This window comes from Rhinolophus sinicus, chromosome 2, assembly GCF_057876585.1.
Source record: "Rhinolophus sinicus isolate RSI-liver-muscle chromosome 2, RSI-T2T, whole genome shotgun sequence".
Classification (NCBI taxonomy): domain Eukaryota; kingdom Metazoa; phylum Chordata; class Mammalia; order Chiroptera; family Rhinolophidae; genus Rhinolophus; species Rhinolophus sinicus.
Genome location: NC_142502.1, coordinates 168,501,825 through 168,525,678, shown reverse-complemented (window position 1 = coordinate 168,525,678; position 23,854 = coordinate 168,501,825). Strand labels below are relative to the sequence as shown.

Below are 23,854 nucleotides of genomic sequence, written 5' to 3'. Positions count from 1 at the left end.
GTTCGGTTTAGATGGCTTTAATGTGTCACAGTCAATAAAATTTAAGATTACACTGGAGAGCAAGTTTCCTTCCAAAGGCTCCATTTGCTGCTAAAATGCGCTGTCCCCAACAATTTTAGTAGCAATTCAGCATTTTCCAGAATTAGTTGGTATATCTTCTTTATATCCTTCATTACAGACTAGTCTTACTTAGCTAATGATTTCAGTTCTGTCCCTCAGGGAGTGATTCAATCTGGGTGAAGCTTATTATTTTAAAGTATACATTACATGCAGCAGAAAAGAACTGTCATAGAAAATAAAGGGTTGGGCCAGGAGGGTGAAAACACAGTAATTGTGTTCGGGAGTCCCCAGAGGTCTTGACTCATGTTACTGAGGAAATAACGAGATTATGATTAGTTATTATTCTTGTTATTCCTAGGAACTAGTAATTATAAAACATTTAACCTGAATAGTACAGTTTTAATCATTATGAGATACAGCATAAAATATTTAAATGTTAACTAGGATAAGTTGAGTGTCTATTTTCCCTGTCATCATTGTAATTTATATTTCAAAAGGGAATATAAATTTTGTTTCAGTTTTGTGTGTTCAGATTTTTACGCACATTGTTTCTTAGCCCTGTGTGGCAAAGATCCTATGGTACGTGAGGCTCAAAGAAGTCATCTTCCCTTCTAGTGTTACGAAGCTCCCACTGTGTGCTGGACAGGCTCTCATTGCTTAATTTTGCTGAACTCACAAAAGCTTGGAGTTTCTTACATAATCCCCTTCCCGTATTTTATTCCCCCTTTCTTCTCTTCCCATTTTCAGTGTTGCCTACTTGTGTATCAGTGTATGTAAAATATACCTTTTTAATATATGTACCTGTTCATGTAGATGTCTGTCTTTTTCTTCAATAAAAATGATATGTGTTTTGCATGAAGGCTTATGGGAGCTGTGCCCTGAATCCTCTGTGAGAATCTACCTGTGGTGGCCTATTTATCCTTCATTGTCTTGGCTAGACAGGCATAGTCCCTTTTATATTGGAGGTTTCCAAGAGTAAGCTGTTAGTTCCTTATGTGTTATAAATGATTGGCTACAGTATGTGAAGGAAAAATTGAGCCTGGCATGGACCTTATCTTCCTTTCTAAGTTTAACTAACTTCTTTTAGTTAGTTAACTTCTAAGTTTAACTAACTCTTTCCTTCTGAGTGGACTTTGAAGTGTCCGTTATTTATTTCCTTATCCTCACTTTGTTTCTCCCCAGAGTGACACCCCTTTCCTCACAGAATGTCATGATTCATCATGGCCAGACCCAGGAATATGTGCTGAAGCCCAAGTACTTCACAGCCCAGAAGGGGATTTCGGGAGAGCAATCCACTGAAGGTTCGTTCCCTTTAAGATATGGGCAAGATCAAGTTGTCACACCTTTTCACTGTGAGTATTGTCTAGTCAATCATTTTTCTATGTTATACTGTCATACTTTGGAAACATTTTTTTTTTTTGGGGGGGGGAAGGTGTAGATGGCTTTAGTGTGTCAGAGTAGATAAAGTTTAAGAATCATTAAAAAAATAACAACCCACATTGGTTCCTAAAATAATGAGCCAGCAGCATGGTTTCCTTATTCTGAGGAAAGGCAGTTTTCTTGGATGTTGGGAAAGAATCTGAAGTGACCTGCCTATAATTAACTCTGGTTCTGCAAGATGGTTCCATTTCTGAGACATACTAGCTCTAATTTTAGATACAGTTGTATGCCTAACATGTTTACATTGATAAAATATTGAGTAAGCTAGCCAGGATTCATTCCTTGTAAAATGTCTGAAATGTCCTGTGTGATTCCCTGCGTACACCTACAGTGGATATTTTTGTGTTATGAGGTCCACCTTGTAGTATATCAAGCAGATGGCGTGGCAGGTTTTCCTCTGAATTTGTAAAGAGCTATTGTATCAGTGGCCAGCTTGGTTAATATCTCACTCTGTGGGAAGCTCAAGGACAAGCCCTGGCTCCAAGGGTGGGGAATGTGATGATTTGTGGTTTAGGTATTACAGAGTGTCTCCTGGCAGCATCTGGAGAAAACGTTCTGGAGTGAGGCGGCACACCAGGCAGAGGCGCGAGCTAGACGCGCGGGCTCTTTCCAGTAGCTTCCTGCGTCGTCTCACGTTCACTGATTGCCGTGCCATCAGTCTTGAAAGAGAATGCCAGCTGTGAGTTTGAAAGGGACCGTCTTTCACCGCCAAGAGTCTTGAGAATATCTGAGATATAATCTTTACTGCTGTTTGGCATGTTAGGTGTCTGTATCTGTGTGGATTTGATTCCCTTGGGCCCACTCCCACCTCCCAGAACTGGTCACTATTTTAGAGTGATTGATTCTTCCCTCAGAACTGGTTACGTTACGAAAAGAGTATCTAATATATGGTTGGTAACCCCCACTTCGCATCTTGTGAGGAAATTCTGCTCAGTGACCTGAGTCTGGGACCTCCCAGAGCAATAATTTGATGAGGTTTCTTGAGATGATGAGGAAAGCAAGCCCTGGGGGCTTTAGAGAGGGAAGAATGGAGATATCATATAGACCATCTCCTTGATCTTCAGGCAGGATAACTTCCAGGTCATGTGCAAAACAATAGATGTGTCCATCTTGTTTTTAAAGATCCTTTGCTTCATAGCCTGTTCTGTGTGAATATCCCTGAGTGTATATATTTTTTTTCTAATTTTAAGAGGTACTTCTTATTTCCTTGGGATTTTACAGAGATTATGTATTTTTTAGAAGCTCTCTAAAATTAGAATGTGATAGGAAGAGGTTTTGAAAGCTTATGATCATGCTGATAAGGAAGAGTTCTGCACTCCGTGGAGGTGTCAGGAAAAGATGGTCTGAGAATCACTGGTATTCAGACTAAAAGACTAGACTGTGGTTTGGGTTTGTTACCGATAATTTGTTATTGGAGTGAAAATTTCCACTGTGTGTGTGTGTGTGTGTGTGTGTATTTTAAACTCTCAAGCCTTTGTTGAACTGTCGTCTGGAAGATGAAATTATACTTTAGAAGAACATGTAGATAAGTTCTCTGTATTGTCCATAAATTTCCCACCCATCCCGTTTCAATGAAGTTTCTTCATAGTTGGGAGCTGGTAAAGTAATTTAGGTGGACACATGATCTCAGTGATGGCGTTCTCTGTTCAAACCCCCTAAAAGTTGGCGGCTGTTCAAAAAGAGGCCCAGGAACTTACTGAAACAGGCATATAGGAAGGCCAAGAAGGGAGATGGGGCTATTTTTTGCTGAGAACAGAACTCTACTGAGAGCTGGAGGGCTAAAGGGAAAGTTTTAAAAAGAGGTAGTTTGGCAGGACCACTAGGATACTAAAATAGCAAAGCTGAGTAAGAACAACAATAGTAGATTAAAACTAGAAAGAAGGTATGAGGAAAGTAAGGACCGGTAAGTATTGTCTCCCCACATCCAACTTTGGGTTTGATAAAAAGGAGCCCCTAAAGATACCTGCATGTAACAGAAAGGAAGGGAACGCTAATAAGGGAAGTTTGTGGAAGCGCGGAAACTTTGTGTCTTCTTTTTCATCTTTATGGAAGAGATCCAATGCAAACAGACGAACTTCTCCTTTTACTGAAGGGTTTGAAGGTCCAACAGTAGGAGAAGATAATTCTGACTCCTTAGAAAAATAGGAGACATATGGTCAGGTGGACATGATGTACCTTGGGATGAAACTGAGGGACTGGTGTGTCCTAACAGTCCATTGCCATTACTTTTGAGAAGCTATGGGGACTATAGAAAACATTCCGGTTGGCAAAGAACAAGAGCTGTGTACCTCTTTTAAATGAGATTTAAAAAAGGTGGTCTATAGTAATTTATTACCAGTTGGTAGGTTTACTGTTACCTTGCAAGCAGTAATAATGATGTAAGCATTTGTATAGCTTCATCAGCTCATAGTAAAGGAGGCAGCAGCATTGCATGCCGAGGTGAATAAGGATTTGCTGTTAACACCCATCTACAAAAAGAGAATTCGCCAGAATAAGGAGGAAAACTATGAGGATGGGAGATGATGGCTTCAGTAGAGCAAGTTGTGTTTGAGTGTTAATTCTAGCACTCTTGAGACAAAACCAACTAGATAGGGACAAACAAACTATCAAGTTGCTAGTGAGGCATTCTCTATTGTAAGACTTGAATGACTATGTTATTGAAATGTCCCAGAGTTTCGATGACATAATTAACTATCCCTGTCCAGTGTGTGCCCACCACTTTTTCTATTTTAATTTGGTGCATTTACCAGCCTTCTGAGTCACTTCCTGGGTAACTTGACATCCTGGATTGGGTGTTCTCTGGTTACTGGATAGCTCTAGTGATAATAAGAGTGTTCTGCTTTATTCAGTGGTCTTAACGGAATTTAATTTGCATGAGTATTATCTAGAGCAGGGTTCCACAAACTTTTCATTAAAGGACCCGATAGTACTAAATATTTTAGGCTTCATCAACAAAGACACAAATTGAAGATGTTATATATAGGTACTTCTATAACTATTTAAAATGTAACCATTTAAAAATGTAAAGATAATTCTTTGCTGCTACGTTTTTAAAAATCAGGCAGCTGGCTGGATTTGCTCCGGGGCTGTCATTTGCCAACTGCTGATCTAGAGACTCACAGTCTCTCAATCTACTAAAAATATCTAGGTTTTGGACCTGATTGGTTCCTGGAACACGACAATTGAATCAAAACCCTGTCTATAACCCAACGGTCCTTCATGTCACAGCAACTCACCCTCCTCACCCTAATGCTTCTCAGATATATCTCCACTTAGTTTGAAGGCAGCCAGAAAAGCATGAACTACCAGGAAACCACTGGTAAGACTTATCTGGTCTCAGATAAGTATTGTTTCCTTTAATGTTAGAATGACAGGCCACACAGCAATTGAGCGAGTAATGAATATTACTCCTGGTTGTTTATAGAAAGCCTTTTGATAGTTGATGGAAGCAGCATTTTCACTGGATGACCCAGTAACGGCCGTCTAGCTGGACCACATCCCATTAAGATATCCCCCAAGTTCCTCAAAAAGTTACACAGAGTTACTCTATGGCCCAGTAATTCCACTCCTAGCTATATACGAAATAGAATTGGAAATATATGTGTACACAAAAACTCATATACATATATGTTCATAGCAGTATTTATAATAGCCCCAAAGTGAGAACAACCAAAATATCCATTGCCGATAGTGGATAAGTAAAATGTGGCATATCATGTCATTGGTTGTTCAGCCATTACAAGGAATGAAGTATAGATACATGCCACAATGTGAATGAAACTTGAAAGCGGAGCATACCGAAATAATCCAGACGCAAAAGAATCCAGGTCACATAATATAATTCCATTTATATGAAATGTCCCGAATAGGAAAATTATATGAAATGTCCCTACAGACAGAAAGTAGTTTAATGGTTGCCAGGGGCTGAGGAGAGAGGGAATGGGGAGTGACTGTTTATGGGTAAGAAGTTTCTTTTGGGCTGAGGAGAGTGTTCTGGAATTAGATGGTTGCACAACCTGTGAATATACTAAAAGCCATGTTATGTTAAAAAATAACATGAAAATATTTACAAAATTATTTCCAAATAGGTAGCTCAAAAAGCTTCAAGGAATGGAACTCGTCAGCTCTGTCAAAAGGCCTAAGGATAGTGGGAGGTAGAGTGGTTTGCTTTATCCAGTATTTTCCTTGGCAACTTGTAGAAAAGAGTACGTAAACCAAATCTGTTGGTTTAGTAGTATTTTTAACATAGAGGAAGAAGAAAGGTTGAAATGACATGATAACATTTGAAAGGCGATCTTATAAAAATGGTTAGATGAGATTATTAGAATACCATATGCTCAGGAGCAAACCCAAATAACTCACGTATAAAGAGATTAGTTTGGCATAACCCACTAGAAAAAGACCTTGAGGGTAATAAGTATCCACATCAGACTATCTGCTGTTGTAGTAAAAATACCATCGGATGCTTGATAATGTTAAAACCAGAAAATAGTATTTCTGTCATAGATTGTGGTGGAAGGACATTTTTACCATCAGGGTTATAAGTACTGGAGAGCTTACTAAGGTAGAGTGTAGAGTTACTTAAAAAGGAGAGCTTTAGGATGAGCAGAAATATCCATGTAACTAAAGTGGTTCCCTAGACAGCTGCTTTGCAGAGGATGCCAAGGGTCCTACAGCTAAAAGAGTGGGGAAATCTGATTTAAATATTCAACTGCTTTGTCTCTTTTTCTATCATATCACTTTAATATTTGGAAATGCTTAGAAATATAAACTTTTCTAAACGAGATGTCTCATCGCTAATTCCAGTTGTTTTCCATACTTGGCTTTTAAACAGGTTATTTATATTTTAAAATTGTCTTCTGAAATTTTAGATCTTTAAATTCAACAAGGTTGAAATTTTAAATTTCAGGGAAGGCAGATATCCTGTTTTATACTCGTATACTGCTTTCTTAAAGTTTTTTAAACAAATATAAGTCAAACTCTTAAGAGAATTGCCAATTTATTATGTCTTTTGTGCTGAGATACGAGAGAGATTGAGCACTGGTATTGCAAATATATGATACTCTTAAATTACCACACACACACACAGACACAGAAAAGTTAGGACAAGCCTAATCCTTCTGCTTAAGTAAGTAATCATAGTAGTTCAGGAAGCACATCCACAGCTCCTGGTCTGTCTCCAGTGACAGAAGAAAACCTTATCCTGCCTGCACTGGGACCACAGGAGACGTCTTAGCCCTGGAAGCTGTGGTGTGCACTGACCTATTTCAGCCTTTACTTGCTTACTTGCTTTTTTTTTTTTTTTAAAAGGAAAGCACAGCTCACAGTGGCCCATGCGGGGATCAAACCGACAACCGTGGTGTTATCAGCACTACACTCTAACCAATGAGCTAACCGGCCGCCCCTTTCCCAGCCCTTGCAGTGGACCAGTCAACTCTGCTTCTGCCCAGTGGACAGTCATGGGCTGAGTGGAAGTCTCAGCTTCCCCATTTGAACGTAGAACAGCCCCCCAGGTCTCAGGTCTGACTGAGATGGAGGCAGAGTCAGTTGTTCTTACAGCAGCAGCCCTGCTGCCCAAGTCCCTGCAGCCTAGTTCTGGCCAAACCGCAGTCCATAGTCTCAGGCTGGGAAAGGCATGGACCCTTTGGAAATGAGACCCCCCTCTTTACACTTCCAGTGACTCTCTGGTCGAATGTGCTAGCATTATCCATCAAGCTGCGTTCACACTGACATCAGGAAGCATACAATGTGAAAGCATCTCAGGGTTTGATGACAAAGGGTCTATCTCCCACTGAAAGAAGTAAGTTCATGTGTCTGGAGTGAAGATTTTCTGTGGATGCAGGCTGGCACAGCAAAGAGGTTCCCAGTAAATCCATCTGTGTCTTCCTGGTTGTCCTGACTGAGAGAAGTGAGTGGTTCTGCAAAGGATTAGAGGAGACATCCAAGTCTGTTGCTTTGGCAAAACAAATCTGAAGGGTAGGAGATACAGGCAGTATTTGTCCTGGGCAGTTCTGCATATGCCTGTCACTTCCAGGAGGTGGGCCAGCACATTGATTCACAGCTCCGGGTGCCCAGTGCCAGTTGCAGAAGCTCCCCAGGAGGGGTGTCTGTGGTATGGTTCCCAGCACCCACCAGGGGACGGAAGTAGGCTTCAGAGTAGAACACCAAATTCATCCTGCACTTAGTGGCCCTTTGCAAAAGGCGGGGGGTCGGGGGGGGAAGGGGAAACCTTTGAGGGGGCAAATGAACAGAGGCAAATGTAAGTGTCATAAATACAGATGAGACAACTGTGGCCAGCTTCTTATGTGCAGGATGAATTGCAATACGGAGCTCTTTAGAGAAGAAACCCTTTGAAAATGCCGGTGAGGAATAGTCTGGTGCTGAGACAACCACGTTGCCTCATTTGGATGTTGAAGGTTAGGGTATGAGTGACAGCATAGATCACGTAAAGAAAGAAAAGGAAGAGCAGGAGGAGAAATCCAGTGTGCTGGCCACTCCAGTTCTCTGAGAGGCCCTCTCTGGCAGTTCCTGAAGTCCTGGTTGTCTTACAAGCCTCGACAGCAAAGCCTCTGCATACTGTGTGCAAGCTATTGAGAAAGCATTCTGGTGAAGGTTAACACCAGGGTTTTTTGGAGGGGAGGTCTTTTAGGAATCCAGATATCACAGAAGGACAGGGTATTATTGCCTATCGCAGAAAAGGTTCATGTGTGGTCTTGACATGGCCACTGTACCTCAGTTGGGGGACGAAGGTGGGTGGTATGTTTTATCAAGGAACTGCTTGATCATGACCCAGTCCAGGAAGGTATGTGGACATGAACATTCTCTCTGCCTCCTGAGTGCTCACACGCAGTTTAAGATAGCTGGGAAATGGTGGGCGTGGATTGATTATAAACACTTCTAGGAAGCTGAGCCAGCAATATGAAAACAACAGAAGAGGAAAACCTAGAGTGAAGGATTATGTAATCTAAATTCCCCAGTGGGCAGCCTTTCAGACCAGAGAAAGAGGCTTTAATCCCAATGGCCCAAGATTTCATAATAAATAAATAAACCGATCTGGGTATTTCTGGATATTGGGACTGAGTTCAAGATACTGAGAAATAAACACTGTATGACTCCAGAATCTTCTATAATCAAATCATGCTATTTGTAGGGAAAAATGACAGGAATGAATTTACAGGTTGCCTAGGGGACATGACAAAGCAACATTTTTTGGGGAGGAGAAAACCTGCATTTGAAAAAGAAAAGAGATGGTGCTTACTCAGCCTTAGGGTGTTTTGGTTTGTTGTTGTTGTTGTTTTTTTTGTGCCAGAAAATGAGGGTTTTGTTGATTTCACTTCTGAGTGGGAAAGTAGTTTCTAGGGAATTAATCTCTATTAGAGTTGAAATGAGAGTTTTGATTCAGAATAAACAAGATGGTACACAATATTGCTCATGAGATCTTCTGAAGGGAACTAAAGCAGAATGCTTTGTCTTCTTGTGGGTTAGTCTCCTTACAGAAGGGTCCTCTTAGCATTGAAAGTGACTGCCTTGTGGGGAGTTTCTCTCCCCCTTTGAGGTAAAGACCTCATACTTTTCTTAGATTTTTATATGACATTTCTTTTTTTAAAAAATTTATTGGGGTGACAATTGTTAGTGAAATTACATAGATTTCAGGCGTACAATTCTGTATTACATCATCTATAAATTCCATTGTGTGTTCACTACCCAGAGTCAGTTCTCCTTCCATCACCATATATTTGATCCCTCTTACCCTCATTTCCCACCCCCCAACCCCCTTACCCTCTGGTAACCACTAAACTATTGTCTGTGTCTATGAGCTTTTGTTTCTCATTTGTCTGTCTTGTTCTTTTGTTGTTTTTGGTTTATATACCACATATCAGTGAAATCATATGGTTCTCTGCTTTTTCTGTCTGACTTATTTCGCTTAGCATTATAATCTCAAGATCCATCCATGTTTTCACAAATGGCCCTATTTCATCTTTTCTTATCACCGAATAGTATTCTATTGTGTATATATACCACAACTTCTTTATCCATTCATCTATCGAAGGACATTTTGGTTGTTTCCATGTCCTGGCCACCGTAAACAAAGCTACAATGAACATTGGAGCACACATGTCTTTATGTATAAATGTTTTCAGATTTTTTGGGTAGATACCCAGGAGAGGGATTGTTGGGTCATATGGTAATTCTATTCGTAATTTTTTGAGGAACCTCCACACTGCCTTCCATAACGGCTGCACCAGTCTGCATTCCCACCAACAGTATATGGGGGTTCCTTTTTCTCCACATCCTCTCCAACACTTGTTACTACTTGTCTTGTTGATGATAGCTATTCTAACTGGGGTGAGGTGATATCTCATTGTGGTTTTTATTTGCATTTCTCTGATGATTAGTGATGTTGAGCATTCTTTCATATGTCTATTTGCCATTTGTATGTCCTCTTTGGAGAAATGTCTCCTCAGGTTGTCTGCCCATTTTTCAATTGGGTTGTTTGTTTTTTTGTTGTTGAGTTTCATGAGTTCCTTGTATATTTTGGATATTAGTCCCTTATTGGAGGCGCTGTTTGCAAAAATCTTCTCCCATTCAGTTGGTTGCCTCTTTATTTTGATATGACATTTCTTTAAAAAGACTTTGTATTGTAATTGTCTATGGTTTTAATTCTGCATTATTTGTCAATATTTACTTAGTATCAGCTCCTGTGAAATTGAAATGTAATTAAACTGAAACCCAGCTGTCTTTGGTCTACTTTGTTCCCATAAGTAGAGAGAAGTTCGTACATGGCTGGAGTAGGAGGCAAACCTTTCTTCTCTAAGGCAATTGCTGTATGGTTATATTTGAGTAATTCTCTGACTGACAAATATTAAACCATGAAATGTACATGTTTATATGTATAACGTATGTATATGTATATATATGTATACACGCATACACATATGTATTCCATCATATGTAAATGTGTGTGTTATTTAAACAGTCACTTTTGGAAGCTTCTTACGTTATCTGCATAATCAACTATCCATTTAAAAAATACTTGTGGCCCTCATTGTACTTCACAAGTTGGTTTTCTCAAGATTTGAGTTTTTGTTTTTTTTGGTAACTAAATGAAAACAATTTAATAGGCAGTGGTTGCTTTTGTGAAGAACATCTTATTTAAAAATCCCTGTATCCTAGAGATAGATTTAGAAAGCTTTGGTGAAAGAAAGAACATCCATAGAACAGGCGAGAGGGCGGTGTCTGCTGTTCTCTGGGTTGGTGGCCTCTGGGCTTCTTGTGTGGGACTGGTGTCTGGAACCACACCCCTCAGGCAGCTGTTCTCCTTCTGTTAATGAACCCCACTGAATGGCTACAGGTGCATCTCATGATTGTACCGCCTGCCTCGAATCCAGCAGAAACCAGAACTCTTCCTCCCACATGCCCAGATCTCACTGATGCATAATTTTCTTCCCTCCTCCCTCTTGCCATGGCTTCCCTATGGGTATAGTGGACTTTCCCATCCCACTGACTTGGACCTTGGTCATGTGACTTGTTTTGACTAATGGAGTGTGGGTGGAACAACAGTGAAGCAGTTCTGAGCTTTTTAAGAGGCTTTGCATGGTTCTGTTCTTCCTTCTGCCATGAAACAGGCATAGAGCTGGTCTGCTGCCCAGCTCCTTTGACATTTACTACTTTTCTGAGATAACCTTATCAGTTGGGCAGAAGATTTACTTTTTAAAACAATCTGGACAAGTCAATTGTTAGTCTCAGTAGAGTAAATGATACTGTTTTAATCAAATAGGACACATACTGGTAAAAATCCTAGTCCGGGTGACCTTCTCGTCTCGCCACAGTGGACTAGAAAATGGGTGGCACTTGACCCATGAAAAACCTATCTGAGCTGGCCAGTTGCCTCTAAGGGGGCCTGGCAGAAGAGCATTCCCCACCAGGGATGATATTGATGAAATTATTCAGAAGCTCTCAAGGACTTTGTAAGTTAGAGTATAACATTAAGGAACTGGAACAGAAGTGGAATGCCAAGTAGAAGCAGAAACAGCCAGAAATGCTTTGTATCATATTAATGTTGGCTACAAGAATGAAGTTCAATAGCATTTTCTGAAAAGGGCTAGGAATAGGGCAACATGTAATGGGTTACTAAAAGTACTGTGGATTCTTCATGTCTTCCCAGTTACTGAAATACATCCTACCATTCATGAGGTCTGGCTGTTCCTGGATTTTCCTGAGACTTTTATCCCCCTTATTACTGCACACAGCTTTACTGTACCATCCTATCACTTGACATAATGTGCACCCCTCACATTGTGTTGTAGGCAGCAGAGACCCCAGCTAACACGTGTTCTATTTGTGCCTTTCCCTCTAACAGCTGCACGTCCTGCTATCTCAGAGCACCAAAGATTGCCTTTTAGAGAGGGAAAACCCAGCTGCTTCGCTTCTTTTCTTCATTCCCTTTTTTAGCTCTTACTCCTGTGCACACCCCCACATTTCTAAGAAAGCGTGGGGTGGGTTGGCAGATGGACAGAGGAGTGGATGGGCCAGTTCCGTCAGCTCCCAAGACCACTGAAACACTTAAAGAATTGTTCTCCATGGTCTGGGGTTGGGTAGGGCTTGATGTGTTATTCTTTATTTATGTTTGAGTACCCATTTGAATTTTTAACAGAGCATTCTCAGGTCTCAGTGATTCTTGCTCACATTGGCTGGAGAACGTCCAGTATCAGTTCATTAGCATGGGCAGGAACCTTTTCAATGACTCGTGATATCCCATCATGCCTCCTATTCATTCATCATCTTTTTGGGTATGGATTTTCAGGCAACCACAGAGGGGTATGTGTGTAGATACATATCATGCATGCTGTACCATGTCTTGAACATGGAAGTGTAGCAAAATTAGATGCCTCTTTTTAAAGGAATTTTTAAAAGACTCAGTGGAGAAAATGATTCATAATTTTTTTTGTCAGACATCCCAGTTTCTGAACCACACCTTAATTTACATCAAGAACATATACTGGTGTTTTTTTTTTTGCAAACCTGCTAAGGATATTGTAAATTATCTTCTTGTCTTTGAAGATCAGGTAATTAGGGATATGGATGTAGACTCATTTGTCTCCATCAAAGACACCATGTAGGTTCTAGCTTCCTCTTTCATCTGTTTAGCACTTACTATGTACCCGCCACTGTCCTAAATGCTTGATATTCATTAATTCAATATTCTAATATTAGCACATAATTGAAAATATACCCTACATGTTATTCATATAAGTTTGTTAGGAACCAAAAATATAATGAGTTAGAAATTGCCAAAACAAATCTTACTCATTGAAAAGAGTGCTGAATTAGATTTCTGTGTAAGTTACTTTTAGGTGAGTATAAAGTCAAAATTTGACTATAGTTTAAAAAAACTTGTCAATTTTATTATATGTATGAAAATCACATATAATAACAATCACATATTTTTTAAATTATCTAAATATAGAGCTTTTGGCAAGAATTGTTTAACTTAACAAAAATTATTCAAATGCAAAATTAGCCTTTCTAATGAGTGGGTTTCTACTGCTGGTTGAAATCCATTTTGATCCCTTTCAAACAAAGTCAAGCAGTCAGGTTTTATCTGGAAATTATGTAGAAATCAAAGCCCAAAGTAGAATTTTATTTTAGTCTAGAGTCTTTAATAGTAATTATGATCATGAAAGCAAACATCTTGAGATGAAATTTTCCCATATTTGGAAGCTCTTATGGGTTTTACTGTATAATATATCATGAGGTAATTGTCACTACTAGTTTGGGTTTTTCTCACAGTTGCTCCACTAAGAGCTGACCATGTGTAACGATATCCTCTTGTATTTGCATAGTATTTAAAAGCTTATGAATTATATCCATACAAATTATTTCATATGGTCCCTGCCACAATCTTGTGAATTAGATGGGTTGGATAGCACTATTCTGTGTGTGTCTTTTTTTCCACTGTAAATTGCAAGATCCTGGAGGGTGGAGCCTGTGAGTGGTTTTACTGTATCCTGCCCCGTTAAACCTCGGAATATTAGTTTGTCTGTCAAATGAAACTCTTGACACGTATTCCATAGGACTGTTGTAAGAATAAAGTTCGATGAAGGACATGATACACAACGTAGCTAAACATACAGTGTATGCTCAGTCTGTGTTTGTTTTTCTGTCTCACCCCAACCTTGCCAAGTGCTCTGTATCATACAGTTTTCATTGTAATGCTCATTAATAGTGTAAGAGAGGCACTGGGGTGGTGAGGAATGAACAGGAGCTCATACTGAAATCCCAGCTCTACCATTTCCTAACAAAATGTTCTTGGTCGAGTTCCTGATGAATGTCTCTGTAGTTGCCTTGTCTGTGATGTCTGAGCGTAACTTAAGTAGTTGTGGTGTGTATTTTGAGCTCTGTAGCTTAGTAGGAACTCAGTACACATTTCATGAGTCCATCAGTACACATTTTAATGCAGACAGTGCTCTGTACATTTAAAAAGGTCCATAAATTCTGCTTCTACCAGCATGTTCTCAGAATCTAGGCAAAAAAGCAAAGCAGTGGAGTGTGTATGTGTTTATGTTAGCTATCTACTACTGTGTAACAACTTACTCCAAACCTCAGTGGCTTAAAGCAACAAACATCTTGCAGTTTTCTTTGGTTCAGGAATTCGGAAGTATTAGGTTGGTGCAAAAGTAATTGCGGTTTAAAAGGTTAAAAATCATTGCAATTACTTTTGCACTAACCTAATATCTTAGCTGGTTGGTTCTGGCCCAGGTTCTTTCATGAAGTTACCATCAGGGTAGCTCCTACTGGGGTTGGAAGATCTGCTTTTAAGATGGCTCACTCACATGGCTATTGGCAGGAGACTTCAGGTTTTTTGCCTTGTAGGCCTCCTCCCTAGGCTCCTCAAGTATTCTCACAGCACGGGAGCTGGCTTCTCCCAGAGTTGAGTGATTCGAGAGGGAGAGACACCAACTCTCTTGAAGTCGCTAGCCATCACTTCCGCTTTTATCTGTTTTTTGTTTTGTTTTGTTTTGTTTTTTAAGGAGGGTGCAGCTCACAGTGGCCCATGTGGGGATTGAATTGGCAACATTGGTGTTATTAGCACCACCACTCTAACCAACTGAGCTGACCGGCCACTTGTTCTTTAGACGAGTTACTAAGACCAGCCCATGCTCAAGGGTGAACAATTATACTTCACTTCTTGAAGAAACAAGTATCAAAGAATTCGTGGATAAATGTTAAAACCACCGTAGTGTTCAACAGGAGAGGCACTCTCCTGACGAGAGTCAAAAGCAAAAGAGGAAGTTAAAAATGAGTAACCTAGAAAGAATGAACTGACAGCTGGAAAACTTACCATGATGCGTAATTGCACATCAGTAATTCATTTTGTATTGGCCAACTAATCATTTGTCAATTTTATTTATTACATGATACTGGAGCATAGCTCGATATAATATGATGACTTTGAAAAAAGGAACTTTTAGGCTAAAATCTTTTCTAATGATGAGATCTATTGAATTTGGCAGTCATCCCTTGGGGAGAGAAGTTGGGGCCATTTGATGGAGTCATTTGAAAACTGAGGCAGAGAGAAGTTTGTCCTGGGAGAAAAAATTGACAGAATCTGTATTTTGTGAGCTTAGATATCCCTGATTCTATAATTCTGGATTAGTTCAGAGATTTAAAAATGCCGTCTTTCTTCTATATAACTAATTGCTTCACCAGATTTTTTATTTGATGGATCCGTTAAACTTGAGTTGTTTTGGCAGTTGCAAAAATGTTCTTATCTTCAACTTTCTTAGTGATTCTTAAAATGCATTCGCACGATGATAACTTTGTTAACGCTACATTTTTATTGCCTATTTGAAAGAATGGGAGTCCCTCAGAGGAGTACCAAGGTGTCTACTTCTGGCCGGGCAGCTGCAGTGACTCGAAATGCTTGTACAGGCACAGGGTTTGGTTTCCTTCTCTGCCCCGTCTTTTGACTTTGTTTTTTTCTTTCAAGCAGAATTGAAATTTTGGAAAGTGTAATAGGTCATTTTCTTCCTTGTGTCTGCCTTTAGTGTAAGAGGGAAATTTCCATGCCCTTTATGAAGGTAATGGAACTCTGACTTCAACTCTGTTAAAAATTTTTGTGACCTGGAGGTATTAGTTGTTTTAGTACAGTCCTTCCCTGTCCTTTCCGTAGACAATGGAATTCCCATGTATTCCCAGCCTGAGCTCATAGGCCCTCGGGTCACTTATCTTCATTTCCTCCCCCTGCAATGTTTCCTGTGTCACTCCTGTCTTACTGTGCACTCTTTCCCATTACCAAAGAGGAAGAATCGCCAGGTGGGATTTTTTGTTATAAATAGAAAAGGAGGATAAGCTTATAAACTGTTGTCTTTGGTTTGACTGAGGCTAAGGGAAGGTTGGAGAAATAGAGAAATGTACATAAATGGAAGTATGTGCAAAAAGCCAAGTGAAAATGGAGGGTAGTATTGTTTGGTCATGTGTAGGTTGCTGAAAATCGTGGAGAGAAGGGGTAATTGAGTTGGGTCAAAAGGACGAAATGTGGAGAAAAATGGCGCAGGGTTATTTATGGGGAGGAAACTGCAGTGAAGGAAGTAGATGCGTGAGTAAGGACCATTGGACAGTTCTACCTGGTCAATGACCTGGCTTTATATGGGGCTGCTGCAGGAGGTGAGGCTCCTCTGAATCTAGATGGGAAAGGGTCCTAATTTCTTTCGAAGGAGTTTGATTTTGTCCGAAACATTTGTCATAGCAATTATATAGACTTATATGGAATCCTAATTCTAAAAGTATATGGTGGAGATAATCTGGGCCCCTCATGTGAAATGGCCCCTACTTAATCAAGCTTGTGAGTAAGTCATGAAATTTGTTCCTTGGTAAGCACGTAGCCCAGTAGATATCTATCCTTTTAGTCAGACTTGCTTCTCCACATACAAATAAGTAGATGTTATTTATGGAAATGGTGAGTGATAGACGGATAACAAATGCCTCCATTTACTTCTCTTTGGAAAAACAACAAATGTGGGAATAAATAAAACCTAATACAGTTCCAAAATTAAGGGGCAGAAAGTGTGAGTCACGTGAAGCATATCTAACCTACTTTTTCTGTAAGCAGCCCATGCAAAACTAGCCAGATTGAATGAGTATTAGGATGGGAGACAGGTACATGTTTACTTCTCTACGACTTGTTCTGTTCACCCGGGGACACCAGTGTCGTCTTCCTCTTGTTCATTGGACTTCAGCTTCTCATCCCAGGGCCGTCTTGTGGAATTTAATGCTGTGCTGCTGCTGAGACTGGCAGATTCTTAAGGGAGATAGAGGTGTTTTACATGAAAAAATGCTTCTTTTAAATGGTATGTCTTCCTTGGGAGACAGACTCTTAGAAAGATGATCATCTTGAGTGTTGATGGTAAAAAAAAAAAAAAAAAAGAAAAGAAAATCCCTGGGCAAACTCATTTAACCCCAAGAGTGGTTCCCATGATTTGTCAGGATTCTGGATCCAGGCTGAGGATTGCATTGTCAAGTCAGAATTGAGAAAATGGATATAGTGTGGGCTCCCTCTCCCTCCCTGACTTTCTTTTACAGTGTTGAACTGATTTAAGTCCTGTCATCTTGGGGAATGTGTTTTTTTAACTCTTGATCACAGCATTTCAAATACCATTGTCCATGCCGGAAGGGATGGCAAAGCAGGCTCTCTGGTATTCAGCATTAGGAGCAGAGGAGAGATTTCTAGACTGCACAGCTGCGGTTTTAAAGCTGTGGTGCAGGAAATACTGTGGGAGCACTTGCTGCAGTTGTAGGCCACCAGGACTATGCCCCATTGCTGCCTCTAATTAGTTCTGGTTCCTTCAGCAAGTGCAGTCACCTCTTTCCTGAGACTGCAGTCCAGAGCCTGTCCTCTACTGTCTAGGGCATTTCTCATCTGCAAACTGCAAACTGAGAAACTGAAGTCTCATCTGTAGACTGAAGGGACAGTTGAATCCCTTCAGGGTCTATGGTGTTAAAGAAAAATATTTTACAGAAAAGGTCCGAAAATGAAAATGTCAAAAAGCCATTGGTTTGTTTGGCTGGTTCTCCACTTTTATTACCAACTATATTTGCTTTCCCCAAACACTGGGTCAGATCCTGCTGGGTAAGTAAACTACTTGTTGGTTAAAAGTTAGTCTTTTGGCTGTAAAATATATTATACCTTCACACATACTTGATTTTGTTCCAGGGATAAAAATAGGACCGTTTAAAAAATATTTTTAGAGAAGAGAACTTATGATGAATGGTATTGAAGGAGGACGGACTCCAAGGGAAAAAAGGAAAGATAAAAACAATTGTATAGTCTCAAGGTGTGCTTTTTATAGTCCTACTGGGGGCATGGGTGTCTGGCTACAGGGCAAGATAGAAGGTGAGAAAATGTGATCTAGGTGAAAATCTTAGTCCTTCAATCTTGAATCAAGGCAAAACAAAGATTAAATGAGTGAAACACAGAATTAGACCCGACTCCTGAAGTAAGTGGAAATTTGGGTTGAAATCTACTATCTTCATTGCTGGATTTTTGTTTAGTCCTTTGGCCAATCTCCCCAAGCTGGGAACCAAAATGTATTTCTGTTCTTTGGTGGATTTTATGGCCTGGTGACAATTCACATCACTTCACAGAATCTGGGTAGTAGTGTGTTTAATTTCCTTGTTCTTTGCCTAATAAAGGGAATGGATACTTAGTAAATCACAAATAGGTTAAAAAACTCAACTCCTTACACATCATAAATTTTATTTATAAAATTAGAGGTGGTTTCCATCATGTGTCAATTTGATTTTTTGTATAATATGTTGTGAAATTTAGGGAACAAGTAATTGTTTTGCTTTTGAAAAAGTGTTTGAGAAATATCTGTTTCCTGTTATTTATTCAGTTATTCTCTCATTGGCATGTTTAGTTGAAAATTTTTAGTTTTTCATATCATTGGCCATTTTTGGGTGATGTTTTAATGATTTTGGGAGAAATATGTTTTGTAATGATTGCAGGGTTTCCTAACAACTGTGGTTTCCCTTGATCTGAAACTTTTACGGCCAAAACATTTCTCTCTGACAACTATAGCATGTAACAAGTATAGTTTGGGGCTAAAGTTTTCATAGGAGTGTTCCTTGTTTCTTTTAACACTACTAACAATTACCCCATCATAAATATTATTTGTTATTTAGCTTCCTGTCAGTGAAGTTTATTCATTCAATTATAATTTCTTGAGCACTTATTTTGAGACACATGTTGGGTATGTAGTAGTGACCAGACACATTCCTGCCCTCATGGAGTTTGTGTTCTCATGACAATAATCAAACAGTAAATATGTAAATTGTTTTTGTATAGTAAATAGGAACTATAGAGCAGGGTATGGGGATAGGTAATGTGTGGAGGTGTTGCAGTTTTGTAAGGTAGTCAGAAAAGGTCTCTTGATAATGTGACCTTCTGGAGAAATCTTGAAGGAGGTGAGGAAAGAAGCTGTGCATATCTGGGGAAGAGTGTTCTCGGCAGAAGGAACAGCAAGTACAAAGGCCCGAGATGGGAGTGTGCCAAGTAGTTAAGGAATAGCGAGGAAGTGAGTGGGTTGGGGAGAAGTATAGGAGATGAGGTCAGGGGGGTCACAGCTGTGGAGGGCCCCATCGGCCGTTGGCTTGTGTTCTGAGTAAGATGGGAAGCTACCGAAGGGAGGAGCACCCTCACCTGACTGACGTACATTAAGAAAGGATGCACCCAATGCTGTGTGGGGAATGAATTGTACAGGAGGGAAAGGTGGAAGCAGCAAGTCCAGCTAGGAGGCTGTCGAAATAATCCAGACAAAAGATGGTGATGCATTGTACCAGAGTGTTTGCCATGGAGGTGGTGCGAAATTGTCATCTTCTGAAAGTAGAGGTAACAGGATTTGCTGTTGTATTGAGCCTCAGATGACAACAGCTGAAGAATAGACTTGCCATTTTCTGAAATGGGGCAAGACATGAATAAGAGCAGGTTTGGATTTGGATACAGGGAGGAATCAAAGCTTAATTTTGAATATGTTTTGAGTGAGATGTCCATTAGACATCTGCCTAGCAAAGTTCCATAAGCAGTTGGATAGTTGGGTTCTTAGACACACACACACACACACACACACACGCACACACACACTTCAGTACCCATATGCACACACACATATACAAGGTAGAGGTGATCCAGGCTAGAGTGAAACATTTTATACAGAAGTCTATAGATGGTATTTAAATCCAGGAAATAGGACAGGATATCATCATCTGGGAAATTAGTATAGAAAAGAGAAGGCTATATAGACTGAGCTCGGGGGCCCTCCCTGGATAGGATTATAAGGAGCAGTGGCCATCGAGGTAGGAGAGAAAGGCATGAGAGAGTAGGGTAACCAAAACCTAAGTGAAGAAAGTGTATTCTATGAAGCAGTGTTCTACTGTCCAATAGCTTGAAAGTTTGAGTAAGCAGTAGTCAGAGAATTTGCCATTGGATTTGGCAACATGGAGGCCACTGGTGTCCTTCGAATGGGCAGCTTTGGTGAAGTGTTGACAGGGAAGGCTTGATTGCGGCAGGTTCAAGAGAGAATGGGAGGGGAGGTAGTGGAGACAGCCAGTAAAGCAGCTCCTTTGAGGAGGAGTAGAGAGTTGTGGGGACGAGAGGAAGGCTATTCTTTTTTTTTTTTTTCATTTTAATTTATTTTTTTTAAAATTAGTTTCAGGTGCACAAGACAAAGCAAAACTTAGACGTTTATCATTTATATCCCTCACACTGTGTGAACCCCCCTCCCCCCATCCACTATCCCTCTGTACGTTCCCCAAATTAATTTTCAAACCCCCATGACCATCTTGTGGTTACCGACTATTTTTCAAAACCTCTCACCTTCCCCTTATCCCCACCCCGCCGCCCCTCTAGCAACCCTCTGTTTTTCCTCCATGTTTCCAAAACTGTCTCTGATTAGTTCATTCACTTATTCTTTTCTTTAGATTCCGCATATAAGTGAGATCATATGGTATTTGTCTTTCTCTTTCTGACTTATTTCACTTAACATAATAGGAAGGCTATTCTTGAAAGATGGTAAATAGTACAGCATGTTTGCACACTAATGGGAACGAATAGAGAAGGAAGTCATTGAGTAGGCAACAGAGGAAGGGGATCCATTGTTTCAGTGGAGGGGTTGGCTGTAGCTAGGACCACCTCCTTGAGAAGGAAGGCAGGACAGCTCCAGATTCAGGGCAGTTGGTAGGCCTGGGTTTTAGAGCTTTTATTTTCTTAGGGAAGCAATAAGCAAGGTCATATTTGAGACTGTGTGACTAGGTAGCGTCTGCATTTCTGCCTAAATAGGTATTTTGGGAACTATATTTTACATTTTCAAGCATGGTATGTACTTGATACCTGCTCTTTGATAAGCAATAAGGAATTCTTTCAGAAACTCAGATTATTCCCCAAAATTTAATCTTGTATGAAATGATTTAACATACTCTTCTTTTTTTTTTCCCTCTGTCTGTCGGTCTGTCTCCTTATATGTGTAAAAGTAGAAGGAAATCATATATGTGTGTGTAAGAGAGATGAGTAACTGACATAGTTTCCTTCAGTGAATATTAAGGGAAAACTGAACGGAGAAGGAAGCTCAGATGTTTTAATTTGTATCACTGGTATAGCAACTATTTATCTCCCTACCGCTTCACTTAGTTACTTCTGCCTGGAAAAACTCAAGAGACAGTACTGGAATGTAACTCTAGATTCTTATCTGAGGAAGTGCCCACATCAGAACTAGAAATCTCATCTGAGTTTCCCTTTGGGAGGGTTTTCCAGGACTGGAGCAATCTGATGAAGTAACAGGTTTGATATCAATTTCTGTTTACATAGCACCATTCTCTAGGAACACAGCGTATTCTATGGGCATTATTCTAATAGTCCAGGAGGAGTTACACAAGCCTGGAGAGCTGAACAATCAAGTCTTGTTATTCTAAGCATTATTTAGTACTTTTATGATTTGTCCTTCAAAGAATTCTTGGCCTTCGGGCAAGCAATGGACTGCAAGTGGAAGAATGAGCAATTTGCTCAGTTTCTCTCGCAGGTGACCTGGGTACTGAATCAGTTCCCAGGTCTCCTTAAGCAGGCCTCAGTTAATGGGCAGAGTGATGGCTTTTAACCACAGAGAGGTTGCTTCTCCTTCCCAGAGGCTATGGCCTGTGCTTGTAGGTCCCTGCTGTTTAAGTTGGATGCGTGCTGAGGTGCTGTCGGAGCATTCTGAGTGAATGCAGGGGAGACTGTGTGTGTTCATGACATCTGATGTGAGTCTTGAACTTGTTATATTTATTTCTTTGGCTGCCTTTGCTGTTGGTCACATCCTAGTCTAATGACTAAAAGATGGCAGCTGTGCTCTTTTCTAGACTGAAGTCCATTTGTCAAGAACCATTTTCACATTTTTGAATTTCTCTCTGTCATCAATGATTGGGGAGCAGAAATGAAAGCTTTTTATATGGAGAGGGTATCGGCTTTGCTTCCATTCCCGTTGCCATTCACCCTGAATGTCTGTGGTTTGTTTTAAACCATGTGCCAGGGTGTCTTCTTGGAGGTATAAATTCACACAGGGTCTGGCAGAAGCTGCAGACAGGATGTTGACTCTTGAGTGTCTTGACTGACTGACTGACTAGGAGGCCCAGAGGAGGTGCTGCATGGCTCCAGGCAATCTATGTTTCTAGCCAAGCCTCGAAAACCCAAGGTTTGAAAGTGCTTGCTTAAGAATTCTGGGACTGACTCACCTACAGGGATCTAAAACTTACATTGTTTCATCAGAGGGACCAAGCACGTTGAAAGCTGTGCCAACACTTTCCAATTAATTCCTGACTGGCCTGACTTTCGCTTCCCAGATTGTAATTCTTAATCAGCCAATAGGTGCCACTAGGGACGATCTACCACTGATTTGACTGTGGCCTTCAGTTTCCGTCCTCACTGGTGAAGCAAGGCCTTAGACCACAATGACTCGAGTATCCGGTGAGTCCCCAGTCTCTGTGGGGGTTCTACAGTCATCCTTTGGGTCACTTCATTTATTCCTCATTTATTTGGAACCTACTCTATGAGAGGCACCAGGAGTCCTTGAGTATTAATTTATTCAAGGTATTTGAGGAAGATGCCTCTTCAAAGACCCAAATGGCCTCTGTAGTCAAGGCCACTATTACTAAATTCACACCGAACTCTAGAGAGATGAGTGGTATTGTCTTCAGCTTGTCACATGTGAGAATTGGAATCTCAGAGCAGTGTACCTTAGTTTGGAGTACATTAAAACTTACCCTCTTTACACAATACCCCAGATACACGTATGTGGAAATGATGTTAAAGGAGTGGGGGCAGGAGAGTATATTTTCTGATCCATTTAATGTTTGTGGAGATCCTGTTAGAGCTGTGAGTGATAATCTAGTGTCAAACAGTTGTGATGTTTCAGTAGTGATTTGGAGATTGACGTGGGAAACTAAAGCTAGTTATAATGAAGAAATAAATGCTCCGTGAAGACACAAGAGGACCTGCTGAGAATACAAGTGTCTGTTTTAGAATTAGATTGTACCAGAATTCTTGTAAAACACCAGGGGAAATACAAAATGAAATGTGTCTTCCGCTTCCAAGAAGATGTGAACATTGTAAACATCAGAATTAAGTCATATGAAACTGTCTCTGCCTTTTTGAAAATCCAGATGATTCTAAGCCAAATTTTTTTTTTTTTTTTTTTGGCAAAGAAATATAATGTTTTTAAAACAATAGATCCGGAGATTCTCAAGTGCCTATAAAGTGACTACTGTAGCTGGGAGGTGAAATGGGAATAATGATTAAGTGCTTGCTTTTTTTGGATGTCTCAATTCGCCTAAATGAGCATAATTTAGGCGACAGTATGAGCCTCTGCATGGCAGCTGCTGGCACTATGAGTTAATGCCAGAGAAGACAAAATAGTTGGCACACCATTTCTAATTTCATTATTGTACCAAGAGCCAGAAAAAATACACGTTTATGTTCTTTTGAAGTGGGACGATGTTGTCTCTTTTTTTTCTCAGGCTTCACACACTCATATACAAGGTAATCTCAAGATATTTGTAAGCATAGTTTGACAACTTAGAATGTAGGCTGAATTTTTTGTGCTACTGTAAAAAAATCAAACTGGGTGAATTTTGTCTGATTATGGAATCAGAATTCTATTGTACTGTTTAAAATTTCTGAAATACAGTCTTAGAAAAAGTTCGAATGCCATACAAGCATTTAAAGCAGTGGTTGGCAAACTGTTTCGTTAAATAAAGTTTTATTGAAACACAGTGATACCTATTCATTTACATCTTATTTTTGACAGGCTGCTTTCCTGCTGCCGTAACG

The 23,854-nt window shown here is 40.1% G+C and overlaps 1 protein-coding gene across 8 annotated transcripts in view; it reads left to right on the top strand.

Moving 5' to 3' along the window:
- Positions 1-23,854, top strand: part of LTBP1 (latent transforming growth factor beta binding protein 1) — a 353,132-nt gene that overhangs the window by 114,474 nt on the left and 214,804 nt on the right. For 7 of the 8 annotated variants that reach the window (XM_019741724.3, XM_019741760.3, XM_074331884.2 and 4 more), the window contains exon 4: positions 1,243-1,412. In XM_019741724.3, the coding sequence (XP_019597283.3) occupies positions 1,243-1,412 (170 nt within the window). The remainder of the gene's footprint in view (positions 1-1,242; positions 1,413-23,854) is intronic. The other variant, XM_074331881.2, reaches the window with a different exon arrangement.